The following is a 25,576-nucleotide window of genomic DNA, read 5'->3' on the forward strand; positions in this document are numbered from 1 at the left end:
GTCTATTTAGGTCTTCTGCCCATTTTTTGATTGGGTTGTTTGTTTTTTTAATATTGAGCTGCAGGAACTGTTTATATATTTTGGAGGTTAATCCTTTGTCCATTGATTCGTTTGCAAATATTTTTTCCCATTCTGAGGTTGTCTTTTCGTCTTGTTTATGGTTTCCTTTGCTGTGCAAAAGCTTTTAAGTTTCATTAGGTCCCATTTGTTTATTTTTGTTTTATTTCCATTGCTCTAGGAGGTGGGTCAAAAGAGATCTTGCTGTGATTTATGTCAAAGAGTGTTCTTCCTATGTTTTCCTCTAAGAGTTTGATAGTGTCTGGCCTTACATTTAGGTCTTTAATCCATTTTGAGCTTATTTTTGTGTACAGTGTTAGGGAGTGTTCTAATTTCATTCTTTGACATGTAGCTGTCCAGTTTTCCCAGCACCACTTATTGAAGAGACTGTCTTTTCTCCATTGTGTATCTTTGCCTCCTTTGTCATAGATTAGTTGACCATAGGTGCATGGGTTTATCTCTGGGCTTTCTATCCGGTTCCATTTGATCTGTATTTCTGTTTTTGTGCCAGTACTATACTGTCTTGATTACTGTAGCTTTGTAGTATAGTCTGAAGTCAGGGAGTCTGAGTCCTCCAGCTCCGTTTTTTTTCCTTAAGATAGCTTTGGCTATTCAGGGTCTTTTGTGTCTCCATACAAATTTTAAGATTTTTTTGTTCCAGTTCTGTAAAAAATGCCATTGGTAATTTGATAGAGATTGCATTGAATCTGTAGATTGCTTTGGGTAGTATAGTCATTTGCACAATATTGATTTTTCCAATCCAAGAACATGGTATATCTTTCCATCTGTTTATATTATCTTTGGTTTCTTTCATCATTGTCTTACAGTATCCTGAGTACAGGTCTTTTACCTCCTTAGGTAAGTTTATTCCTAGGTAATTTATTCTTTTTGTTGCAATGGTGAATGGGATTGTTTCCTTAATTTCCCTTTCTGATCTTTCATTGTTAGTGTATAGGAATGCAAGAGATTTCTGTGCATTAATTTTGTATCCTGCAACTTTACCAAATTCATTGATTAGCTTTAGTAGTTTTCTGGTAGCATCCTTAGGATTCTCTATGTATAGTATCATGTCATCTGCAAACAGTGACAGTTTTACTTTTTCTTTTCCAGTTTAGATTCCTTTTATTTCTTTTTCTTCTCTGATTGCTGTGGCTAGGACTTCCAAAACTATGTTGAATAATAGTGGCGAGAGTGGACATCCTTGTCTTGTTCCTAATCTTAGAGGAAATGCTTTCAGTTTTTCACCATTGAGAATGATGTTTGCTGTGGGTTTGTCATATATGGCCTTTATTATGTTGAGGTAGGTTCCCTCTATGCCCACTTTCTGGAGAGTTTTTATCATAAATGGGTGTTGAATTTTGTCAAAAGCTTTTTCTGCATCTATTGAGATGATCGTATGGTTTTTATTCTTCAATTTGTTAATATGGTGTGTCACATTGATTGATTTGCATATATGGAAGAATCCTTGCCTTCCTGGGAAAAACCCCACTTGATCATGGTGTATGATCCTTTTAATGTGTTGTTGGATTCTGTTTGCTAGTATTTTGTTGAGGATTTTTGCATCTATATTCATCAGTGATATTGGTCTGTAATTTTCTTTTTTGTGTAGTATCTTTGTCTGGTTTTGGTATCAGGGTGATGGTGGCCTCATAAGATGAGTTTGGGAGTGTTCCTTCCTCTGCAGTTTTTTGGAAGAGTTTGAGAAGGATGGGTGTTAGCTCTTCTCTAAATGTTTGATAGAATTCACCTGTGAAGCCATCTGTTCCTGGACTTTTGTTTGTTGGAAGATTTTTAATCACAGTTTCAATGTCATTACTTGTGATTGACCTGTTCATATTTTCTGTTTCTTCCTCGTTCAGTCTTGGAAGGTTATACCTTTCTAGGAATTTGTCCATTTCTTCCAGGTTGTCCATTTTATTGGCATAGAGTTGCTTGTAGTAGTCTCTTAATGATGTTTTGTATTTCTGCGGTGTCTGTTGTAACTTCTCCTTTTTCATTTCTAATTTTATTGATTTGAGTGCTCTCCCTCTTTTTCTTGATCAGTCTGGCTAAAGGTTTATCAATTTTGTTTACCTTGTCAAAGAACTATCTTTTAGTTTTATTGATCTTTGCTATTGTTTTCTTTGTCTCCATTTCATTTATTTCTGTTCTTATTTTTTTTAAATATTTTTTTTATAAGTATTTGTTGTTATTCTTTTTTTAAAAATTAATTAATTATTTATTTATTTATATTTATTTTTTGGCTGTGTTGGGTCTTCGTTTCTATGTGAGGGCTTTCTCTAGTTGCGGCAAGCGGGGGCCACTCTTCATGTGCGCGGGCCTCTCACTATCGCGGCCTCTCTTGTTGCGGAGCACAGGCTCCAGATGCGCAGGCTCAGTAGTAGTGGCTCACGGGCCTAGTTGCTCCGTGGCATGTGGGATCCTCCCTGACCAGGGCTCGAACCCGTGTCCCCTGCATTGGCAGGCAGATTCTGAACCACTGCGCCACAGGGAAGCCCTCTATTCTGATCTTTATGATTTCTTTCCTTCTACTAACTTTGAGTTTTGTTTGTTCTTCTTTCTCTAGTTCCTTTAGGTGTAAGGTTAGATTTTTTTAATTTGAGATTTTTCTTGTTTACTGAGGTAGGATTGTATTGCTATAAACTTCCCTCGTAGAACTGCTTTTGCTGCATCCCATAGGTTTTGGATCATTGTGTTTTCGTTCTCATTTGTCTCTAGGTGTTTTTTTTTGGGATTTCCTCTTTGATTTCTTCAGTGATCTCTTGGTTATTTAGTAACATATTGTTTAGCCTCCACGTGTTCGTATTTTTTATGGTTTTCCCCTGTAATTTATTTCTAATCTCATAGCATTGCCATTGGAAATGATGCATGATATGATTTCAATTTTCTTAAATTTACCAAGGCTTGATTTGTGACCCAAGATGTGCTCTATCCTGGAGAATGTTCCGTGTGCACTTGAGAAGAAAGTGTAATATGCTGTTTTTAGATTGAATGTCCTATAAATATCAATTAAATCTATTTGGTCTATTGTGTCATTTAAAGCTTGTGTTTCCTTATTAATTTTTTGTCTGGATGATCTGTCCATTGGTGTAAGTGCGGTGTAAGTCCTCCACTATCATTGTGTTACTGTTGATTTCCTCTTCTATAGCTATTAGCATTTGCCTTATGTATTGAGGCGCATCTATGTTGGGTGCATATATATTTATAATTGTTATATCTTCTTCTTGGATTGATCTCTTGATCATTATGTAGTGTCCTTCCTTGTCTCTTGTAACATTCTTTATTTTAAAGTCTATTTTATCTGATATGAGTATTGCTACTCCAGCTTTCTTTTGATTTCCATTTGCATGGAATATCTTTTTCCATCCCCTCACTTTCAGTCTGTATGTGTCCCTAGGTCTGAAGTGGGTGTCTTGTAGACAGCATATATACGGGTCTTGTTTTTGTATCCATTCAGCAAGCCTGTGTCTTTTGGTTGGAACATTTAATCCGTTCACATTTAAGGTAATTATCAATACATATGTTCCTATTACCATTTTATTAATGGTTTTGTGTTTGTTTTTGTGGGTCCTTTTCTTCCCTTGTGTTACCCACTTACAGAAGTTCCTTTAGCATTTGCTGGAAAGCTGGTTTGGTGGTGCTGAATTCTCTTAGCTTTTGCTTGTCTGTAAAGCTTTTGATTTCTCCATCGAATCTGAATGAGATTCTTGCCAGGTAGAGTAATCTTGGTTATAGGTTCTTCCCTTCCATCACTTTAAATATATCGTGCCACTCCCTTCTGGCTTGTAGAGTTTCTGCTGAGAAATCAGCTGTTAACCTTATGGGGAGTTCCCCTGTATGTTATTTGTCGTTTTTCCTTTGTTGCTTTCAATAATTTTTCTTTGTCTTTAATTTTTGCCACTTTGATTACTATGTGTCTCGGCGTGTTTCTCCTTGGGTTTATCCTGTATGGGACTCTCTGCACTTCCTGGACTTGGGTGGCTATTTCCTTTCCCATGTTAGGAAGTTTTCGACTATAATCTCTTCAAATATTTTCTCGGGTCCTTTTTCTCTCTCTTCTCCTTCTGGGACACCTATAATGCAAATGTTGGTGAGCTTAATGTCGTCCCAGAGGTCTCTTAGGCTGTCTTCAATTCTTTTCATTCTTTTTTCTTTATTCTGTTCTATAGCAGTGAATTCCACCATTCTGTCTTCCAGGTCACTTACCCGTTCTTCTGCCTCAGTTATTCTTTTTTTTAAACATTTATTTATTTTTGGGTATGTGGGTCTTCATTGCTGCATGTGGGCTTTCTCTAGTGGCAGCGAGTGGGGGCTACTCTTCGTTGTGGTGCACAGGCTTCTCATTGAGGTGGCTTCTCTTGTTGCAGAGTATTGGCTCTAGGCGCACGGGCTTCAGTAGTCGTGGCACATGGACTCAGTAGTTGTGGCTTGCAGGCTCTAGAGCGCAGGCTCAGTAATTGTGGTGCATGACCTTAGTTGCTCTGTGGCATGTTGGATCTTCCCGGACCAGGGCTCGAACCCGTGTCCCCTGCATTGGCAGGTGGATTCTTAACCACTGTGCCACCACCGAAGTCCCTGCCTCAATTATTCTGCTATTGATCCCTTCTAGTGTATTTTTCATTTCAGTTATTGTATTGTTCATCTCCGTTTGTTTGTTCTTTAATTCTTCGAGGTCTTTGTTAAACATTTCTTGCATTTTCTCAATCTTTGCCTCCATTCTTTTTCTGAGGTCCTGGATCATCTTCACTATCATTATTCTGAATTCATTTTCTGGAAGGTTGCCTATCTCCACTTCACTTAATTGTTTTTCTGGGGTGTTTTCTTGTTCCTTCATCTGGTACATAGTCCTCTGCCTTTTTATTTTGTCTGTCTTTCTGTGAATGTGGTTTTTGTTCCACATGATGTAGGATTGTAGTTCTTCTTGGTTCTGTTGTCTACCCTCTGGTGGATGGGGCTATCTAAGAGGCTTGTGCCAGCTTCCTGACAGGAGGGACTGGTGGCGGGTAGAGCGAGGTGTTGCTCTGGTGGGCAGAGCTCAGTAAAACTTTAATCTGCTTGTCTGCTGATGGGTGGGGCTGAGTTACTTCCCTGTTGGTTGTTTGGCTGAGGTGACCCAGCACTGGAGCCTACAGGCCCTTTGGTGTGGCTAATGGTGGACTCGGGGAGGGCTCACACCAAGGAGTACTTCCCAGAACTTCTGCTGCCAGTGTCCTTGTCCCCGCGGTGAGCCACAGCCACCCCCGCCTCTACAGGAGACCCTCCAACACTAGCAGGTAGGTATGGTTTAGTTTCCTATGGGGTCACTACTTCTTCCCCCTGCGTCCTGATGCACACACTACTTTTTGTGTGCCTTCCAAGAGTGGAATCTCTGTTTCCCCAATTCTCTCGAAGTCCTGCAGTCAAATCCCGCTACCCTTCAAAGTCTGATTCTCTGGGAATTCCTCCTCCCGTTGCTGGACCCCCAGGTTGGGAAGCCTGACGTGGGGCTCAGAACCTTCACTCCAGTGGGTGGACTTCTGTGGTATACGTGTTCTCCAGTTTGTGAGTCGTCCACACAGCAGTTATGGGATTTGATTTTATTGTGATTGCGCCCCTCCTACCGTCTCACTGCAGTTTCTCCTTTGTCTTTGGTTGTGGGGTATCTTTTTTGTGAGTTCCAGTGTCTTCCTGTCAATGATTGTTCAGCTGTTAGTTGTGATTCCAGTGCTCTCGCAAGAGGGAGTGAGCGCACGTTCTTCTACTCCTCCATCTTGAACCAATCTTCATTTTACGTGACAGTTCTAACATTTCACCTAGAAGTCTCTCTTGACATAACTAAATCTACCATTTTTTAGTTTAGGTCTCATATAAATGGGAGTATGCTACCCCTTAACCTTTTCTTGTAGATCTAATCTGACAATCCTTTAAAATGATTTATGTTGCATTTCTCTAACTGGAATGTCTTAGTACCTATGCTTTTTGTTGATAAATATGCAGTCCAGAATAATAACTGAAATACCATGAATAAAATCCAGGGGAAGCAATAGATCAAAGTGCTGAAAACCCATCCTCTCCTTCTACTTCCCCCAAATATCCTATGGATCCCATTTCCCCAATTCTCTCTCCCCTTTGAGAATTACTACTCCTGGATCACTTAAGTGATGGAGCTCACTTAGGCAAAAATCTGTTGAATTATATTTGTTTGGTTATTTTTAGTTAAACATTTTCAAAATCTGTGTATGCAGCTTAACAAAGATTTTTGGAGGCCATAGATTTAAAGTGTACAGTAAGAAATATCAAAACAACTTGTCTTTGGAGCTTAATTTAAGATTTTGATAGAATTGAAAGGCTTGATTTTAAGAGTGTTATTTATAAGTTCAACTTTTTCCTTGGTTACACACTCATACCCCAAAACAGTCTGTTTTGAAAAGGCAGGTTGAATTAGTGTCAGTAAGGTCTTAGTATGTTTATTTTTCATCATGGAAATAACTTTATAGGTTATGCGGTAGATCCTTTTTTTTTTTTTTTTTTTTTTTTTTTAGATCCTTTTTTATAACAGTCTAAAATATGTGCTAACAGTGCACTTGTTTATTGACTCTATAAATCTATTGTTTCCTGAGAAAGAATTTTCGGTTCATCAGTTCTTTCATCACCACATAAAACACTCATTTGGCATTTGAGTTTTATTAGTTTTTATGTCTTCCAGGCACATAATACAAGAACATAAAATTAATTATTGTTTATGGTACAGATTTGACACATTACTGTGGATTTTCATTCAGCCTGAAAAAGGAGAAAAATCATATGAACTAACTCCAGGCAATCCCAGATTGCTATATATATAACAGGAAGACAAGCATCATGCTAATTACAACATATCTTATTTAGCAAAACAGTAGAATAGTTCAGTGAAGTTATTTAATTCTGAGCTCTCTTAAAATGATTAGTAATTGTATAGTTCTTGACCTGGATTATAAGGTTTGTGATTTTGCAAATTGATCCTTATATACTAATTTTTGTTAGTTTGTTTAAAAACCTTGATTTATGTTTCAAGATCTCTCTGATGCCTTTGACAAAGATATAATTTAGAACTTAAATTGACTTTATACAAAGGCAAGTAAACTAGTTATTGAATTTAAACTCACTTAGAGGCAGCTGCCTATGATATTACTAACTGGACCTTGAAGTTCCAGTGACCTACATACAAGGCAGCAGGGTACCTAGAAGATAACTGGTCCTAGCCCAGGGTCTTGAGCCTAGTAGTACACATGTAGTAAATATTTACTTAGACACATTTAAACCCTGTTTTCTCTCTGGCATTATCTTTTCCAGGCCTCAGTGTAGGGCTGTGATTGTTTTCTGAATGTGTGTGAGCTTCCCTCCTTGCCCCATCGTCTGTGATCTGGGTTTTATTGCCAGGTGCCTGCTGCATGAAGCCTAGCTCCTCACATCCTAATATTTTTCTTTTTCATTTTTTGATATTTGGGCTGCCTAATTTAACTATGAACAGAAATGGTTATTAAAGAAATAGCTATTTGGAGCTACTATGTAATTTTGTAACATTTTCTCTGATGATTTTCCTAAGACGTCTCAAATACTTTTATTTTAAAAACCACATTTTCTACTGATTTGGGACAGGGTTTACACATAATTGGGTTTGTATGTGTTTGGGGAAGAAGTGCAAAGAGAGTGATAATTGCAAAATATAACAGCAGCTATGTTTACATGGTTGAAATTTTGACTGCCATTTAAAGACTATGACAAAATTCTCTGAATCTGAAAGCATTATGAAAAAATGCCTTTCTTTAGCAGCAAGACAGACAGGCAGTGAAGGAAGACATGCCCTTGTACTTATTTCTCTTACTCTTCTCACCTTCTCTCTGTCAAAATTTTTAATTTTTAGTCTGAGAGCTTTTTACATTTGGACACCAATTAATTTTTCACCTCCTTTAAAAACTTACCTAAACTTTCAACAGGTGAATTTTGTGATATGTGAGTTGCATATCAATAAAGCTATTTAAAGAAAAAAGAAAAACAAATTTACCTGAAACTTACCAAAACTTACCTAAAAGCATTTTCAGTAGTATTGGGAAGCAGCATTGTATTAATGTTAGAAGTTGAGGAAAAAATGGTAGTTAATTTATTTATAAATTTCCAAGTGATATGGCTTTTAAGAATATATAGTAAGTCCCCTACATATGAACCTTCAAGTTGCGAACTTTCAAAGATGTGAACGTGTGTTCTCATGTCCAATCACGTAAGTTAGTTCACGTGTCTGGCGTACATTGGCACATGCGTGCATCCTCTACAAGTGGTTCTGCTTATGTGTACTTTACTGTACAGTACTGTATAGAGTACAGTAGTACAGTATCTATTTCAAGCTGAGATGTCCTGAAGCACGTGTGAAAGCAGCGGTGATGTAGCTGGTACTGCCAAGAAGCACCAAGTGACAACAATGGAAACTGTACTGTAAGATTAAAAATGTTTTCTTTATTTTTTGCATTTGTTTGTTTGTTATGTATTATTTGTGTGAAAAGTATTACAGTACAGTACCTATTACAGTACAGTACTATATAGCCGATTGTGTTAGTTGGGTACTTAGGCTAACTTTGCTGGACTTACGAACAAATTGGACTTATGAACGCGCTCTCAGAACGGAACTCGTTCGTATGTAGGGGACTTACCGTACTTCACTTTTCTATTTTTGGTTTGTTTTAATTCAGGAAAACTTTCCATTCGACTCATAAATGTGTATCTTAATGGAGGAAGGAAAGCAAATATAAGAGATAATGACTAAAATATTTAAATCTTATTTTTAGCATGAGAATGCTGTTGAGAGAGACGAACCAGAGGTACATAAATATTCTACTTCGCGCCTAGCTCCTCCTGGCTTTGTTGTCCACTGACAACCTGAGATCTGGCCGGATAATTGAGGAAGTGAGGAAATGTACTACAAAATTCTGTTGTTATTTTGGCTTCTCTCTATGATGAACAAATTGTTGTTAAGGACTTTACCTTTTAAGTTATTCCACTTATCATTACAGAAAGCTGTGTACCTGCACAAGTGGTGGCTGCCGTTGATGTAAACACTGTCGCTAACGAAGTATACAAGTATAATTTCCCTCACACACCGTTACTGGCCAAGACAATTGAAGTGAGTAAGAGTATTGTTTTAATAAGTCTGTATATAGCAAGGAAAATGTAATTGAGGAATACCGTAAGATACCGATTTCTGGTGTCTTCATTTGAAGATAAGTCATATATAAATGAAAAAGTTTAGGAGAAGGGAATTAGATTAACATTTTTTATTCTGTCAGAAGACAGCATGTTATTTTTTGCCTTTTTTCCTTTTTTAAAATTTCTAGCTTTAGAGAAAGACAATCAATATTTTGGTCTCTGAGAGAAAGAATTGAAATGTAAGAATATGCTTGACTTCTAAATTCTTGGTTCTGTAATGATATTAAACTTTACTTAATTCTTTATTTTTAAGCATTACTCATGTGCAATATATATATAGCAGGAGTGAAAAAAAGAGAGTAAAAAAAGTGATTGGATATTACTTGTTGAATGCTTCTTGTTGAAGCCAGTCAAAGTTAAAGATACCGTTTTGCCTGTGATTAACTCAGCAGAAGTGTTTAACACTTTTGTTATTTTTAAAATAATATGAAATTGTGTTTTTCTCCCAATTTCACGTCATAAAAAATTTTACACACACATTTTTCATGAAGCCATAATTTACATACAATAAACTGCCCTCATTGTAAGTGTGTAGTTTGAATTTTGACCAATATATACTGTGTAACCACAATCGAGACTTTAAACATCCATCACCCTAAAATGTTCCTTAATGCCTTGTTTTACTCAGTCTCTGACCCCAACCCCAGGCAACTGTTGATCTGCTTTCAGTCATTACAGATTAAATTTTCCAGTTCTAGTCATACCCTAAATAGAATCATGAGTGTAATTTTTTTGAGTATGACTTCTCTTGTTTAGTGTAATGTTTTTTTGCATTTACCCACATTGTTGTTATCTATCTGTAGTTGGCTCTTCATTATTGTTCAGTGATATTCTGTACAGTGGAATATTTCGTAGTACAAAATGTATATCCATTCACATGATGTTTGACATTTAGATTGTTTCCAGTTTTTGACTGTTATAAAAAAGTTGCTATGAATATTCATGTACAAGTTTTTATGTGGACTTTGTTTTTACTTCTTGTGGATATGTACCTGGGAGTAGAATTGCTGTATCATATGGCAAATTTCTTTAATTTTATGAGAAAATGCCAACTGTTTTCCATAGTGTTCATACCATTTTACAGTCACACAGTCAATGTTTAAGTGTTTCAGTTGTTTCACATCCCTACCAACAATTGCTATTGTCAGTCTTTTAAATATTAGCCACTCTTGTGAGCATACAGTGGTATTGTGATTTTAATTTGCATTTCCCTGGTGACTAATAATGTTGAGTATTTTTTTCATGTACTTATGTCCATTTCTATGTTTTTCGTGATGAAATTTCTTTCCCAGTTTTTATTTGGTATGTTTGTGCTATTATCATTTAGTTTTAAGAGTTGTTTAAGTTTCCTGGATTCAAGTTGTTTGTCAGAAATATGTATGACAAATATTTTCTCCAAATCTGTAACTTGTCTTTTCATTTCCTTAACTGTGTTCATCAAAGTGCAGAAGTTACTTATCTTTTTTTTTTTTATTGGACACGTTTTATGTGTCCTAAGAAATCTTTGTTTACCCCATTTTTTTCCTGTTTTCTTCTATAAGTTTTATAGTTTGGGCTTTTACATTTAGGTTTATGACCCAGTTAAAGTTACTTTTTGTGTGTAGTCTGAGGTAGAGGTCATTTTTTTTTTCCTAAGTGCATATAAAACTGGTTATTATAACTTTATAATATGTATTGAATTCAGGTGATGTAAGTTCTCAAACTTCTGATTTTCTTTTTCAAGATTATTTTGGCTACACTCTCATTTACATTTCTGTGTAAATTTCAGAATCAGCTTACCAGTTCCTACAAAAAAAAAGATATTTTGATTGGAATTTCACTGATTGGTTTTGGAAGAACTGATATCTTCATAAAAGAGAGTCTTCCAATCCATGAACATGGTATCTCTCTTCACTTATTTAGGTTTTCTTTAATTTGTATCAGCTATATTTTGTGATATTTAGTATACTAGTCTTACACTTATTTTTATTTATTGACCTAGTATCCTGTGACTGCTATATTGACTTATTAGTTCTGGTAATTTAATATTGATTTTTTAGGATTTTTTAACATGTACAGTTATATTGCCTGAGGAAAAAAAGAGTTTTACTTTTCCCTTCCAACCAGTGTGACTTTTTTTCTTGCCTTATTGCATTGTCTAGGACGTTCTTTACAATGTTGAATAAAAAGTGTGACAGTGGACATCCTTGCCTTCTTCTAGATCTTAGGAGGGAACGTTCAGTCATTTTGTAGATGTGAGTCGTATATTTTTCATAGATGCCTTTTATCAAGTTGAGGAAATTTCCTTTTATTTCGTTTTCTGAGAATTTGTATCATGAACAGGTTTTGAGTTTTGTCAAATGCTTTTTTTTTTTTTTGCATCTTTTGACATGATTATATCATTTTCCCTTGTATTCTGATAATATGGTGATCATATCAATTCCTTTTTTGAATGTTAAGTCAGTATTGCATTCCTGGGTTAAATCCTACTTGTCATGATATACCATCAGTTTTATGTTATGCTACATCCCACTTGTTAAAATTTTGTTAATTATTTTTGCGTTTATCTTTATAGGTGACTTTTGTAGTTTCCTCATAACGTATTTGTATGGTTTTTATATTTATACATAGCCTTATATTTTCTGTAAGAGTTTGTGAAGGACAAGTATCAGTTCTTCTATAAATGATAGAATTTCATCAGTGGAGCCACCTGGGCCTGGAGTTTTCTTTGTGGGAAGGTTCTTAATTATGAATTTAATTTATTTAATTGCTATAAGACATTATCATGTTTCTTAGCATTGTAGTAATTTTTTATTAGGAGCCTAACATTGTAGGTTTTACATTTTTGAGTGCTGGAGTTTACTGTAATCTTTTTTTTTTTTTTTTTAAACATCTTTATTGAAGTATAATTGCTTTACAGTGGTGTGTTAGTTTCTGCTTTATAACAAAGTTAATCAGTTATACATATACATATGTTCCCATATCTCTTCCCTCTTGCATCTCCCTCCCTCCCACCCTCCCCATCCCACCCCTCTAGGTGGTCACAAAGCACCGAGCTGATCTCCCTGTGCTATGCGGCTGCTTCCCACTAGCTATCTATTTTACATTTGGTAGTGTATATATGTCCATGCCACTCTCTCACCCTGTCACATCTCACCCCTCCCCCTCCCCGTATCCTCAAGTCCATTCTCTAGTAGGTCTGTGTCTTTATTCCCGTCTTGCCACTTACTGTAATCTTTTAAGGACTGTTGGATTTTGTTCTCAGAGGCAGTTAATTTCAGATCATCTTGATTCTTTTGAGGCTTATTGTTAAGCATTTCAAACTGGATCTGGAGTAGCCTTTACTGTAAGGCTAGTCTAATCTTACTATCAATATATGACCTTTCTTAGATTGCTATTAAATGCCCCATGTACTCAGCTAGGTCTTGCTACTCTGGATGTTAACTCAAATGATTGCTAGCCCTGAGATCTGGGAATTTTTTTGGCTTACAACTTCCCAGTAATTGTTCCTTTTCCAGCAGTTGTTCTTTGCCCTACCTCAAGGCATTTTGCCTGATGCATGCACAGGTTGATACTCAGCAAGACACTCAAGGGGAATGTTATGCAGATTTCTGTATCTCTTTCCCTGTGCAGCTTCTTTTTGTCTGGTACTCTGCTCTGCAAATTCTAGTCACTTTGATCTTGAACTCCAACCTCTGTCTTCAACTCATCTACATTACCAGGTACAGTTTGGATTTCCTTTCCCTTCACTGCCGTATGGAAATTATCTCTAGGCAGAAAGTTGAATTATCTTCAAGTTTTTTTTTTTTCCTTTTCTAAGGAATGGCCGTCCTGCTCTGTCTGTGGTCCAATTCCAATATCTGAAAACAGTTATTACATTTCTCCCAATTTTCTAGTTTATTTACACAACTCACAGACAGAAGCAGAAGTCTCACAGATTTTTTTTCAGTGAGATACAATTCACATCCCGTGAAGTTCACTGTTTTAAAGTCTACAATTCAGTGTTTTCTTTTTTTTTTTCATTTACTTACAAAGTTGTGTAACCATTACCACTTTCTAATTCTAGAATGTCTTCATCCCCCAAAAGGTAATCCTGTAGCCATTACCAGTCACTCCCCATTTCTTCTTCCCCCCAACCCCTGGCAACCACTAATCTACTTTCTGTCTCTATGGATTTGACTATTCTAGACATTTCATATAAATGGGATCATATAATATGTGGCTTTTTTTGGTCTGGATCCTTACAATTAGCATAATGTTTCCATACATCCATGTTCTAGCATGTGTCAGTGCTTCATTTCTTTTACTGACTGAGTAATATTCCATTATATGGGTATACCACATTTTGTTTACCCAACAGATTTGTTTTAAGTGTTCTTTCAGCCAGTATGAAATGGGAACATTCCCTGGCTCTATGATTGGGTATCCAAAAGGTAGAAATAATCTACTTATGTGTTGAAGAATATCTATCCCTCTTATTGAGAACAGAATATCTTTCCCCCTGGGCATCATAGAGAGGAGGACTATGGGGACAACATCATCTTTCCAGTCACCGGTAGCAATGCATTTCATAAACTTCAAGGCAAAGTACTGTCAGTCTACCCGTCTCATCATGGACGTAGGGCAAAAATAAATTCGGGGTCAGAAGAAAGATACCTACAAAAAAGTAACTTTGAATTGACTCTAATAGGCAGATGATATGCAGTTAGGTTCCAGAATTTCTCTGACATAGAGTATGATAGCAAAAGTTATTTTATTATAAAAAAATTAATCTAAATTTAAATTTAATGTAAATATTTAAAAGTTGATGCAGCAATTTGTATGGAAACACAAAAGACCCCGAATAGCCAAAGCAATCTTGAGAACGAAAAATGGATCTGGGGGAATCAGGCTCCCTGACTTCAGACTATATTACAAAGCTACAGTAATCAAGACAGTTTGGTACTGGCGCAAAAACAGAAATATAGATCAATGGAACAGGATAGAAAGCCCAGAGATAAACCCACGCACATATGGTCACCTTATCTTTGATAAAGGAGGCAAGCATATACAGTGGAGAAAAGACAGCCTCTTCAATAAGTGGTGCTGGGAAAATTGGACAGATACATGTAAAAGTATGAAATTAGAACACTCCCTGACACCATGCACAAAAATAAACTCAAAATGGATTAAAGACCTAAGTGTAAGACCAGACACTATCAAACTCTTAGAGGAAAACATAGGCAGAACACTCTATGACATACATCACAGCAAGATTCTTTTTGACCCAGCTCCCAGAGAAATGGAAATAAGAACACAAATAAACAAATGGGACCTAATGAAACTTAAAAGCTTTTGCACAGCAAAGGAAACCATAAACAAGACCAAAAGACAACCATCAGAATGGGAGAAAATATTTGCAAATGAATCAATGGACAAAGGATTAATCTCCAAGATTTACAAGCAGCTCATGCAGCTCAATAACAAAAAAACGAACAACCCAATCCAAAAATGGGCAGAAGACCTAAATAGACATTTCTCCAAAGAAGATATACAGATGGCCTACAGACACATGAAAGAATGCTCAACATCATTAATCATTAGAGAAATGCAAATCAAAACTACAATGAGATATCATCTCACACCGGTCAGAATGGCCATCATCAAAAAATCTAGAAACAATAAATGCTGGAGAGGGTGTGGAGGAAAGGGAACTCTCTTGCACTGTTGGTGGGAATGTAAATTGATACAGCCACTATGGAGAACAGTATGGAGGTTCCTTAAAAAACTAAAAATAGAACTACCATATGATCCAGTAATCCCACTACTGGGCATATACCCTGAGAAAACCATAGTTCAAAAAGAGTCATGTACCAAAATGTTCATTGCAGCTCTATTTACAATAGCCAGGACATGGAAGCAACCTAAATGTCCATCGACAGATGAATGGATAAAGAAGATGTGGCACATATATACAATGGAATATTACTCAGCCATAAAAAGAAATGAAATGGAGGTATTTGTAATGAGGTGGATGGAGTTAGAGTCTGTCATACAGAGTGAAGTAAGTCAGAAAGAGAAAAACAAATACAGTATGCTAACACATATATACGGAATCTAAGGAAAAAAAAAGCCATGAAGAACCTAGTGGCAAGACGGGAATAAAGACACAGACCTACTAGAGAATGGACTTGAGGATACGGGGAGGGGGTGGGGTGAGATGTGACAGGGTGAGAGAGTGGCATGGACATATATACACTACCAAATGTAAAATAGATAGCTAGTGGGAAGCAGCCGCATAGCACAGGGAGATCAGCTCGGTGCTTTGTGACCACCTAGAGGGGTGGGAGGGAGGGAGATGCAAGAGGGAAGAGATATGAGAACATATTGTATATGTATAATTGATTAACTTTGTTATAAAGCAGAAGCTAACACACCATTGTAAGGCAATTATACTTCAATAAAGATGTTTAAAAAAAAAATTGTGGAAAATATTACCACCTAAAAAAAAAAAAAAAAAAAAGAATCTGCCTGCAAAAAAAAAAAAAAGAAAGTTGATGCAGCCAAATGTCCAATTCAGCAAGAGTTTTCTCCCACTAAACAAAGTATAAAAAAACAACACAATCTCAGTAAAGCACCCATTATGTTCAACAACTTAACCTTCCTTTCTGTTTTGCCTTCTAAGAGAAACTGTGAAATACTTTACATATCTGGGGACTGACTGGCATTCCCAGCTACATGCCAATAGAAATTTGGGGGCATTTAGAATAATACATCTGTGTCCATTTTCCTAGTGGTAATTCTATTTCAGTACCAGTTTTAATAGATGATAATAAATTGTATTATCTGCATATGATATAAGAACACTAGGGAGAGGGAAGAATGGAGGTACCTCCAGGTCATTTGAAAGGAGAGAATCAGTTCATTAAAATGGTGTCTATAAGACAAAAGACAGTCTACCTTCCTACGGCTTTTAGTCTCTTCTAGGATGTTCTCTTCAGCCCTGTTCTGACGTGGAAAGAGTGTACCATGTCCAGGTCAAATATATCAGAACTACATTGGGGGTCATGTTTAAAAAGAGGGTGGAAGGTTAATGGAGAACTTAGGAGTAATGAGAGACTTCAGGGATTTTAAGTTTCATAAAGCAACATATTCTGATCATTTGAACATTTACTTCGTGCAAGTTATTGAGCCCTTAGAGGGAGCACAAATATGACTGAGAGATAGTCTTTACCTTCAGGAACTTACTATTCAGTGCATAAGTTGGACTTGTAAACAGTTTTCTTTGGGACTTCTGATTGTGGCATAAAAAAGATATTTCTTTTCTAAAACTCTGTTTCTTTTCCTAATAGAAATAAGAAGAGAAAAGAAAAGAGGGGATGGGAAACCATTATGGATGAAAATAGGATTTAGCCATAAACCAAAGCAGAAAAGAAAACTGGGAAGAGTAGTGTCAAATGCAGTGGTGATGAGACGCAAGTGAATGAGGATGGCAAAATTGCATGCAGACCTCTCTGTGTCCCTTGCAGAATTGAGAAGGAAAGAAGGACAAGGGAGCAGGCAAAACAGACCCAGCAATTGCTTGTTCAAAGTCAAGAAAAGAGACATTAAAAAATTCCAAATCACTGGGCTGAAAGCATCATTGCAACCTCTGCAGACTTCCTGCCCGTCCTAAATGCGAGAACATGGGTTAGGGACAGAGGCATGGTCTTAAGTTAAAGACCTTTGTGGGCTCTTCCCAGAAAGTGTGGTGACAAATACCTGAATAGAGCTACTGCTCTTTCTTTTGCCTTTTTAGCAAGCTTCTAGATTCAGGTGATCTCCATAATAATTAGAAAGGAGCCAGTTTGAGACTATACTAGTATAGTACTTTTAAAAGGAAGTAAGTAACATAAACAAAAAAGCAGAATATACACAGAAAAATCATATTAAGAAGCAGAAGAAAATTACAAAAACATGTCTCCATGAGCTTGAAACCTTAAATAAAACTCAATATCTTCAAAACAAGAACTCAAATAAATATATGCATGAGGTCAAAAAACAATAATAAGACAATAGATTTGAAGAGTATCAGTGGTCTGGGAAGAAAAAAAAAAAAGATGGGAAAAATAAAACCATTATAGACATGAAAGTCATGTCAGAATAGCAAACAGAAGACAATAAAACGGGACAAAAATATTAACAGAAGTAGATGAAAAAAATTCCTAAAATAAAACCTCCAACCACTCATGAACTGTAGTACCCATGAACCCTTACTGAAAAAATAACTCAATCACTTAATCTAACTAAGCAAGAGATGAATCAAAGTGGAGAACCCAGGAATAAAGCTGCCATGTTAGGAAAGAAATAATGGTTGGGAAGCAGGGTGAAAATGTTATAAATCTTTGCAGTGTAATAATAATAATATAATTGGAGTAGGAAGGCAAAGTGAGACTCAAAAAATATATCTATTCTTTGAAAGATAACTGAAGCTATAGATTTTTCGGACATTATTTAATGTTGTTGTCAGGAGCTCAGCTGAGCTGTCGTGGATCGGAGTAGCTGATTAAAGCAACAGGGCAAAAATGAAAGAGTGAAGCCTTAATTACTTGCTGTGGTGGGAAAAGCAAGTCTCTAAAAAACAGAGAAAACGCCAACGCCCCCTGTTCCATTTCCCTAGGGGACAGCATCCTGCTGGAAGGTGGGGTGATCAGCACAGACGTGGGGGTCAGCTCACTGTTGAGGAGCCCCTGGCATTGGGGGAGAGAGTGCGGGCAGTGGTGAGAAGGCTGGGAGTGAGAAGGGCCACTCCCTTCAGGCGTTAGTCATAGCGGGAGAAGTATCTTCAAGGGTTCCCCTCTTCCTCCTAGACGGAGGCCTTGGCAGAAAGGGATGGCGCCTGAAGAGGGCTCTGTGCCAGGCCTCAGATAAAGAGACCTAGGGATGCAAATATATGAAGAGCATGAGCTGCCGGGGCCTGAGAGCTCGCACCCGCCCTGCCCTCAGAGACTGCAAGGTGCTGGCCTTGCACCAAGTCTGGAGCGGGGAGAGTGGCTTTCCCCTGACACCCGCTGGGTGAAGCCCTCCTCGTTGCCTGTAGTCAGGCCTGAAAATTAAGTCTTTATTGAACTTGTTACAATATTGCTTCTATTTTGTTTTGGTTTTTTGGCCCCAAGTCATTTGGAATCTTAGCTCCCTGATCAGGGATTGAACCCGCACCCCCTACATTGGAAGGCAAAGTCTTAACCACTGGATCGCCAAGGAAGTCCCACATACAGGTTTTTAACCAGGAGCAGGATTCCCCAGTTACAAAGATAAATAGTAATAAAACTAAAATCTGTAATTTATCTAGGTATAAAATGGAAAATTACTAGACACTACAATATAAATGTGTGAGCAGAAACCTTGTCTGGTTTGTTCATTGTTGTATTCCCATACTAGCACAATGCCTGGTGTGTCGTAGATCCTCTGAAATATTGGTGGATTAATTTATGAACCTTGTTTAATGAATAACACATTGTGCCTAAAAAAATGGAAAAATGCCAGGCAAATCATAACAAAGGATAACAGGGGTTTCAGAACTGATATGTATTAGGTAAGATCTGTCTGAAAGCAAAAAGCATTTACGAGTCATAGAAAATTACTTTATAATGATGATTAGTACAGTGATCAAAAAAGATCTAATTGTCATGAGTATTCATGAACAAAATAACATCAGAGTTCATAGGGCGGGAAATGGTAGGAAATATCACTCAGTAAGTTTTTATTGAAGACGAACCATGTACCACAAAATTTTATTTCCCTTTAGATTAACAATAAATTCACTAAAATAGTCAAAAGTTGTTGTTTTCTAATCTACCAAGGTCTTCCTAAAGTTTAAATGAAAATTAAGTATAAGAATAACCAGGAAGCTTTTTGAGAAAAGAAGTAATAAAACAAGTAGGGGGACAAACAAAGTTGCTCATCAACATGCGATAAACAATGTTACCACATCGAGTGGATCTAATGTTCTCTGAAAGCAAGGATGTTTTTATTAGCTTGAATGGCCTGTTTATGGAAAAAGAATTTGATTTCCATTAGTGTTAAAATATCAAATTATTAAAGTTAATCCATGCATCTCTGTAACTACTTTCTTGAATCCCAACACATTCATTGACCTAGAATGTTAGGTTAAAGACAGTTGTGAATGGTTTAATTGAGCAATTATGTTTTGCATAACTGCTCTGTCATTTGGGTTGTACTGTAAAAAAAAAAAAAAATCACTCTTTCCAAGAATCCTTTAAAATTGTAAATTTTTTTATGTCTAACAGTATTGGAAGCATTAACTCTGTTTACTTCCTTTAGATTCTAGACTTAAGGATTCTCCTGATGTAAAAGACTGTTGTTTGATTTTTATTTTCATTTTAGGAATTCAGCTTTAATCTGTTCACAATCAGTTGTGAAATAAATAAGTTGCTTTTCCTAATAGTCCTGTGCTGACCAGCTGTGTAACTTGAGTATGTGTGCTAATCTTACTGCCCTGCCCTTGGTTTCCTGACAGACTGTTGAGTGTATGATTTTCAGATTGTTTTCTTTAGAACTCTGGGATCCAGAGGTGCTTTAGGAACTTTTCAGTATTTAATTTTTATTTCTTTTTACATATATGTTTTAAACTATTTAAAAGCCTGTGATTTAAAAACGATAGACATGTATATTCAAACTTTTAATACAGTAGAGAAAACTGATGTGTTCCCCAGGTTAAGTCACTCTTTTCAGAGCTCAGAATAAAGCTTTTCCTGCTTTATTCACGAACTCAAACTTCTTAGAAATGTGTTGTAATTAGGAATGTTGTGATTCTGGGCTTATGGCTTTAAATTCCTGGGTAAGAGTGTACACTAAGAGAGCTTAAGGAGAATTGGCAAACCCATGACTTGTATTTCTCTATGTTTGTCTTCTGATACTGTATATAAAATAGGAACAAAACAGTACATTTTAAAACTATTTAGCCCAATAGGGATTATTTTGATTAATCTTATCTACAGTCTTTTGAGGTTCTTTGACTACACACAACTGTAAAACAGTATAGTAATTGTGGATATCTGCAAATGGGACCTTTTTCCATTCGGTGATATATTGACAGAGACATACATGAAAGGGATGGTGACTGGTCAATACATCGCATTTTCTAAATAAATAATATTAATAGAGAGGTATTAGAAAACTCCCTAGATCCTTTGCTGAAAATCATTAATTATAAAATAGAGTTTGATCCCAGAAATCACAGCAGTCTTAGACTTGAGGTGTCATAGAGGCACAAAATACTTAGCATCTAGGAAACTAGCTTTCCAGCTCTGCTTTGGCTGGCTCTCGAGTTTGGGGGAAGTCACTTAATTTTTCATAGCTTCAGTTTACTGCTCGACTTTCTTCACAAAATTGCTTTGGAAAGTTAGTTTAACTAAAGTTTATTTAAAAAGTAGTAGGGGCTTCCCTGGTGGCGCAGTGGTTGAGAATCTGCCTGCCAACGCAGGGGACACGGGTTCGAGCCCTGGTCTGGGAAGATCCCACATGCCGCAGAGCGGCTGGGCCCGTGAGCCACAACTACTGAGCCTGCACGTCTGGAGCCTGTGCTCCGCAACAAGAGAGGCCGCGACAGTGAGAGGCCCGCGCACCGCGATGAAGAGTGGCCCCTGCTTGCCGCAACTAGAGAAAGCCCTCACACAGAAACGAAGATCCAACACAGCAAAAAATAAATAATAAATAAAAATTAAAAAAAAAAAAGGAAAACCATTAAAAAAAAAAAGTAGTAGGTGTTTTATAAACTTTTGAGTGTTATAAATAATGTTATAAATAAAGTGTCACAATTACTGATGTATTTACTTGTAATTAGTTAGCATTTTTCCTTCTGCCCCCTTCTACGCATGTTTTTATATTTTTTTTCCCCCCACATGTTCATTCCTTAGGGTATTACACTAGAAGAGTTTGACAGATTATCTTTCAATATGATTTTAATGAGCCCTCCCTGTCAGCCATTCACAAGGTACGTATAATAAATATTTCTCTGTTAGGAAGAGTACTTTTGAAGGACTCATTAAATCAAATCACACTGTAATTTCAAGCACAGACACTTTGAATTCCATCAGCTGCATTTCCCTAGTCTTGAAAGTTTTCATCAGTAATTCCTTTTCTCTACACACATTTATAATTCAGCATTAATCATAAAGAAAATAGCAATTACTGCCAGATGAACACAGTAATTTGGTCAGTAGTAGATATGCAGAGACTGTATGGTACCTCCTTAATACCTACCAAAGGTACAGTATTTATTTCTGACCCAAATTACCTTAAATTATTTAAACTAATGAGCATTCAGGAGTATCTTCTTAACACTGATTAATCAAAATAAATTTCCATAGTTAATATTCAAGTTCTAAATTACTTAACTGTAAAATTTTAAAGCTAGTCAAGAATGCATTTGTGAATTTTAAATTTCTCAAAATTGATAGGTACATTTAATAATACATACAATTAATAAAATGACTTTTTAAAGCTGTGTTCCAAGACAGCTTTTTATTATATGGTATTTATTTGGCTATGTATTTCAGGGAATTATATTTTAGATAAAATCTTGACTAATCCCTCTTCATTTAGATACTTTTAATAATAATATTTCAATTATTTTAAGTAATAATGATAATAGTGATAACCCTCTGAGTGTCTTACTGGAGTATGTCATTTACTGTAACAAGCTTATGGGATGGGCATTAGTATTATCATCATTTTACAGGTGAGAAACTGAGGCATAGAAAGGTTAAGTAACTTTCCCAAGGCCATACAATTAGAAAATGTCAGAGCCAGGACTTTTTGATTATTTTATAGTCCTATTAACATATAAGACTATTAATATATAGTCCTATTTAAACACATAATGTGATTTTAAGTGGGATATAACATGTAGTAAAAATTCTAGTTTAAATAAATATTCTCATGCTTAATTTCCATCCAAGTTTTGATTTATTTCAAGTTTTCTAGGAGATTAATTCCCCAGGGATTTATCGTGCACCTACACGTGAGGTGTTGCTTTTGATGCTGTAGTTCCCGTCCTTATAGAACTTAGAGTCCATGGGGAATGACTGGCAGATAATTATCTTATAATGTGATTTAAGGTATATAATAAATGAACGCAGAAACTGCCATGAGAGCATGGAGGAGAGAGGTGTTACGTTGCTGCATACCAGGAGGGGCGAACTCTTTTAGAGGTGATATCTGTATTGTGTCTGAAAGCAGGTTGGGAATTTATCAGTGAAGGCGGACGTTCCACGTAAAGATGGCTCCGAGCTTGTGCAAGTGTATGGCCTTTTTAACTACAGTAAGTGGGAGGTTCAGCACAGAATGCAGCCCGAGTGCTGTGATGCCCCAGATATCACTGCAGTGGGGCCCCTGTGTCTTCCCTACCGCTGGTCCCACTCTATTAGCCCAACTCCAGCTGCTGATGGCTGCGGTGTCTGATCCTGTAGTACGATCATCTTTGGAACACTGAGGGGAAAGGGACAAAATGAGAGGAAACCAAGATTTCTGAGGAATCTATTCAAGTCCACTCTAATCTCCCATCTGAGCCTCAGATCCACTGATGATTTTTGTCCTGCTGTCAGGTGTGAGGAAACTGAGAAGTGATGTCAAGTAACTTATTTTAGACCACGAAGCTAGTAAGTAGCAAGGCCTTAAACCCTTGTCCTCTGTTGCTACGACTCACGCCCAATGTGAGTCTTCTTTTCTGCTTGCTTCTTGATCACATTGAATGTTACTTGCAAGATTTAACTGCTAGTCCAAATACTGTCTGTTCACACGACCTGTTTCAACTGACTTAGTCTAGCCAAGTTGCAACTCCTTCGTGTAGAATCAAGCCTTCAGCTTCAGTCTCTCCTGTTGACGTTGGACAAGATAGTTCTAGTTTTACCTACTACCTTCATCTGCTTAGCTGGTGATTAGTTACCAATGCCATCAACTCTACATTGCCACCCTGCCCAACCAGCTCATTCATCTGAACTTTTGTTGTCTCACCTGGGGCAGAGCAAAAGGTGTCATCAGCTAATTGTGTGTGTCTTTCCTGAACAAAGTGATTTTAAGAGGGTAATTGATTTTATTCTTTGTGGACTTCTTGTTCTTCTTTGCCTCATGCAAGTCATTTGGACATATTATCTTGTATTGATAATAAGTGTATTTATTAGACAGGCAAGGCTTTTTTAAATTAAATGAAAAAATGTATTTTTGTTCTCTGTAGCAACAGAGATGATCATATTGTTTGTGAGGACCAACTAATTTTAGTTCTCTGTTTTGACTTTTTAAAAGTGATTTGATATCTTTATAGAAGATTCTTGCTGAACTTATTTACTTTCCGTACCCTTTTAGAATTGGCCTGCAAGGTGATATGACTGATCCAAGGACAAATAGCTTCTTATATATTCTAGACATTCTCCCAAGGTAAAAACTTAAATTCCTGTACAAGCTTACCTTAAATGTAAAACTTTATATCTGGAAGAACGTGATGTATGTCATTTTATAGAGATTAGCAACTTACACAGATTCTGTGCGTGTCATTTATCTTCTGTCGTGACTGATAGAGTAACTGCAAATGTTTGTCGGTTCCACAGTTGCCGCTAAGAGTGAGTGACAGGGCGTTACAGCCTAATAGCTGAATTCTGTTGCCTCTGCTCACAGTATTTGTGCAAATGATGCTAATGTTAGTGAATGCTGTTGCCCATGGCCTGGAAACTTGTGCTGCTAACCCTAGAAGCCTCCATTCTATGGAAATGTCAGCCCTTTGAGCTGTGCAAACCCATGTTTTCATTAAACTTCAATGGAAATTCACATTTCAAATGTTAACTTTATCAAATGTTAACTCATATTTTATTCCTTTCCCCCATAAACAAGGTGTGCCTTGTTTATGGGAGAAAGGAATAAAATATGAGTTGTCTCCATCCCTTATAAAATTCTTTTATAAAAAGGGTTTGGACAATTACTTACCTCATATTTCCCACAAGTGAGGATTTTCTTTACTTCTTACTTCTTAGTAATGAGATGTTTAGAATTCCATTTGTTTTTGTTTTTGTTTTTTTTTAGGTTACAAAAATTACCGAAGTATATTCTTTTAGAAAATGTTAAAGGTTTTGAAGTATCTTCTACAAGGTAAAAAAATGTATTTGTCCTGTGTTCATCTTAGACTTGGTATATTTTATAATAGGAGCTGTTATGAAATGAAGATCTTAAAAATAAATGTGTATATTCTGACGTTTTATATATGTTATGAAGGTTACTCATTAATATTGATTTTGAATAGTTAGTAATGTGAAGTATCACAGAGTTAGGTTCAACTGATTCTTTCCCATTTTAATATGTTTGAATTTTTCCAGAATGATTACTCATTTTCATGAGAATGGTATTTCTCAATTTTAGCTGCTTACATTGGTGCCTATTTCTTTAGAAGTAGGAACGTTTTCAGTAAGAATTTGTCCTATTGACAGGCGTTTTCTGTCCTACAGTTGGATTGAAGAAGCAAGCCCTGTGTCAGGCTGCTTTCAGACAGTAGCCCAGCTGGAGAGAATGCATCCAAGTCCTTGACTGACCTGCTGTCTCTGACAGTGTTCCCCCATCTGATTGGCTACAGATACAGTTCCATTCCTATAGTAAGCTTATCATGAGTGGATTGGCGATTCTAACTCACCAGTTTTATAAATTATCTGGTAGCTTTATTTATTTATAATAGGGATTATCTCTTTTTTGAGAAATGTAATTTCTCAAGTACTGGACTTTTTAAAAAAGACCTAGGATTATTCTTTTTCTACACAACTTAAGTGGAGGTACAGTTTTCATGTAAAATGAAGTTTTATGTATAATATTTTATATAAGAACCCTATTTTGAACTATAGAGTGAAAGCTTTTTCCTTTCCCTTTGCCTTTTCAGAGACCTGTTAATACAAACAATAGGAAATTGTGGCTTTCAGTACCAAGAATTTCTGTTGTCTCCAACCTCTGTAAGTACTGCAATTGTAAATTCTTATATAAATTTTCCCAAAGGGAATTTGATTCAGTAAAAAGAATGGCTCCATTTTGGATAATATTATAGGTAAATCTTGCAGTTAGTTCTGACATGGTTATTACTTTCTATATCTGAATTTTATAGCTATATGTGAATTTTATTTTTTTATGATTACTATACTATTCATAATGAATGTAAGAATGTCTATATGACTTTTTACCTGGGAAATATAAAATGAAAGTGACTCATAGACATATGATTCATCTGATTCCATCTTTATTTCATTCAAATAAAGGTACAGAGTGACAGTTTAAAAGGTTTAAGAATTTGCTACAGAGAAGTCTTCCACAAATC

General features: G+C 36.4%; 1 protein-coding gene across 4 annotated transcripts in view; it reads left to right on the top strand.

Annotated features, from left to right (window-relative positions):
• The window catches only part of TRDMT1 (tRNA aspartic acid methyltransferase 1), a 67,093-nt gene that overhangs the window by 21,408 nt on the left and 20,109 nt on the right, over positions 1–25,576 (top strand). For all 4 annotated transcript variants that reach the window (XM_059915270.1, XM_059915271.1, XM_059915272.1 and 1 more), the window contains exons 2-6: positions 9,081–9,190; positions 21,150–21,226; positions 23,596–23,667; positions 24,307–24,372; positions 25,148–25,217. In XM_059915270.1, the coding sequence (XP_059771253.1) occupies positions 9,081–9,190; positions 21,150–21,226; positions 23,596–23,667; positions 24,307–24,372; positions 25,148–25,217 (395 nt within the window). The remainder of the gene's footprint in view (positions 1–9,080; positions 9,191–21,149; positions 21,227–23,595; positions 23,668–24,306; positions 24,373–25,147; positions 25,218–25,576) is intronic.

The sequence above is a fragment of the Balaenoptera ricei genome, chromosome 2 (genome assembly GCF_028023285.1).
Source record: "Balaenoptera ricei isolate mBalRic1 chromosome 2, mBalRic1.hap2, whole genome shotgun sequence".
Taxonomy (NCBI): domain Eukaryota; kingdom Metazoa; phylum Chordata; class Mammalia; order Artiodactyla; family Balaenopteridae; genus Balaenoptera; species Balaenoptera ricei.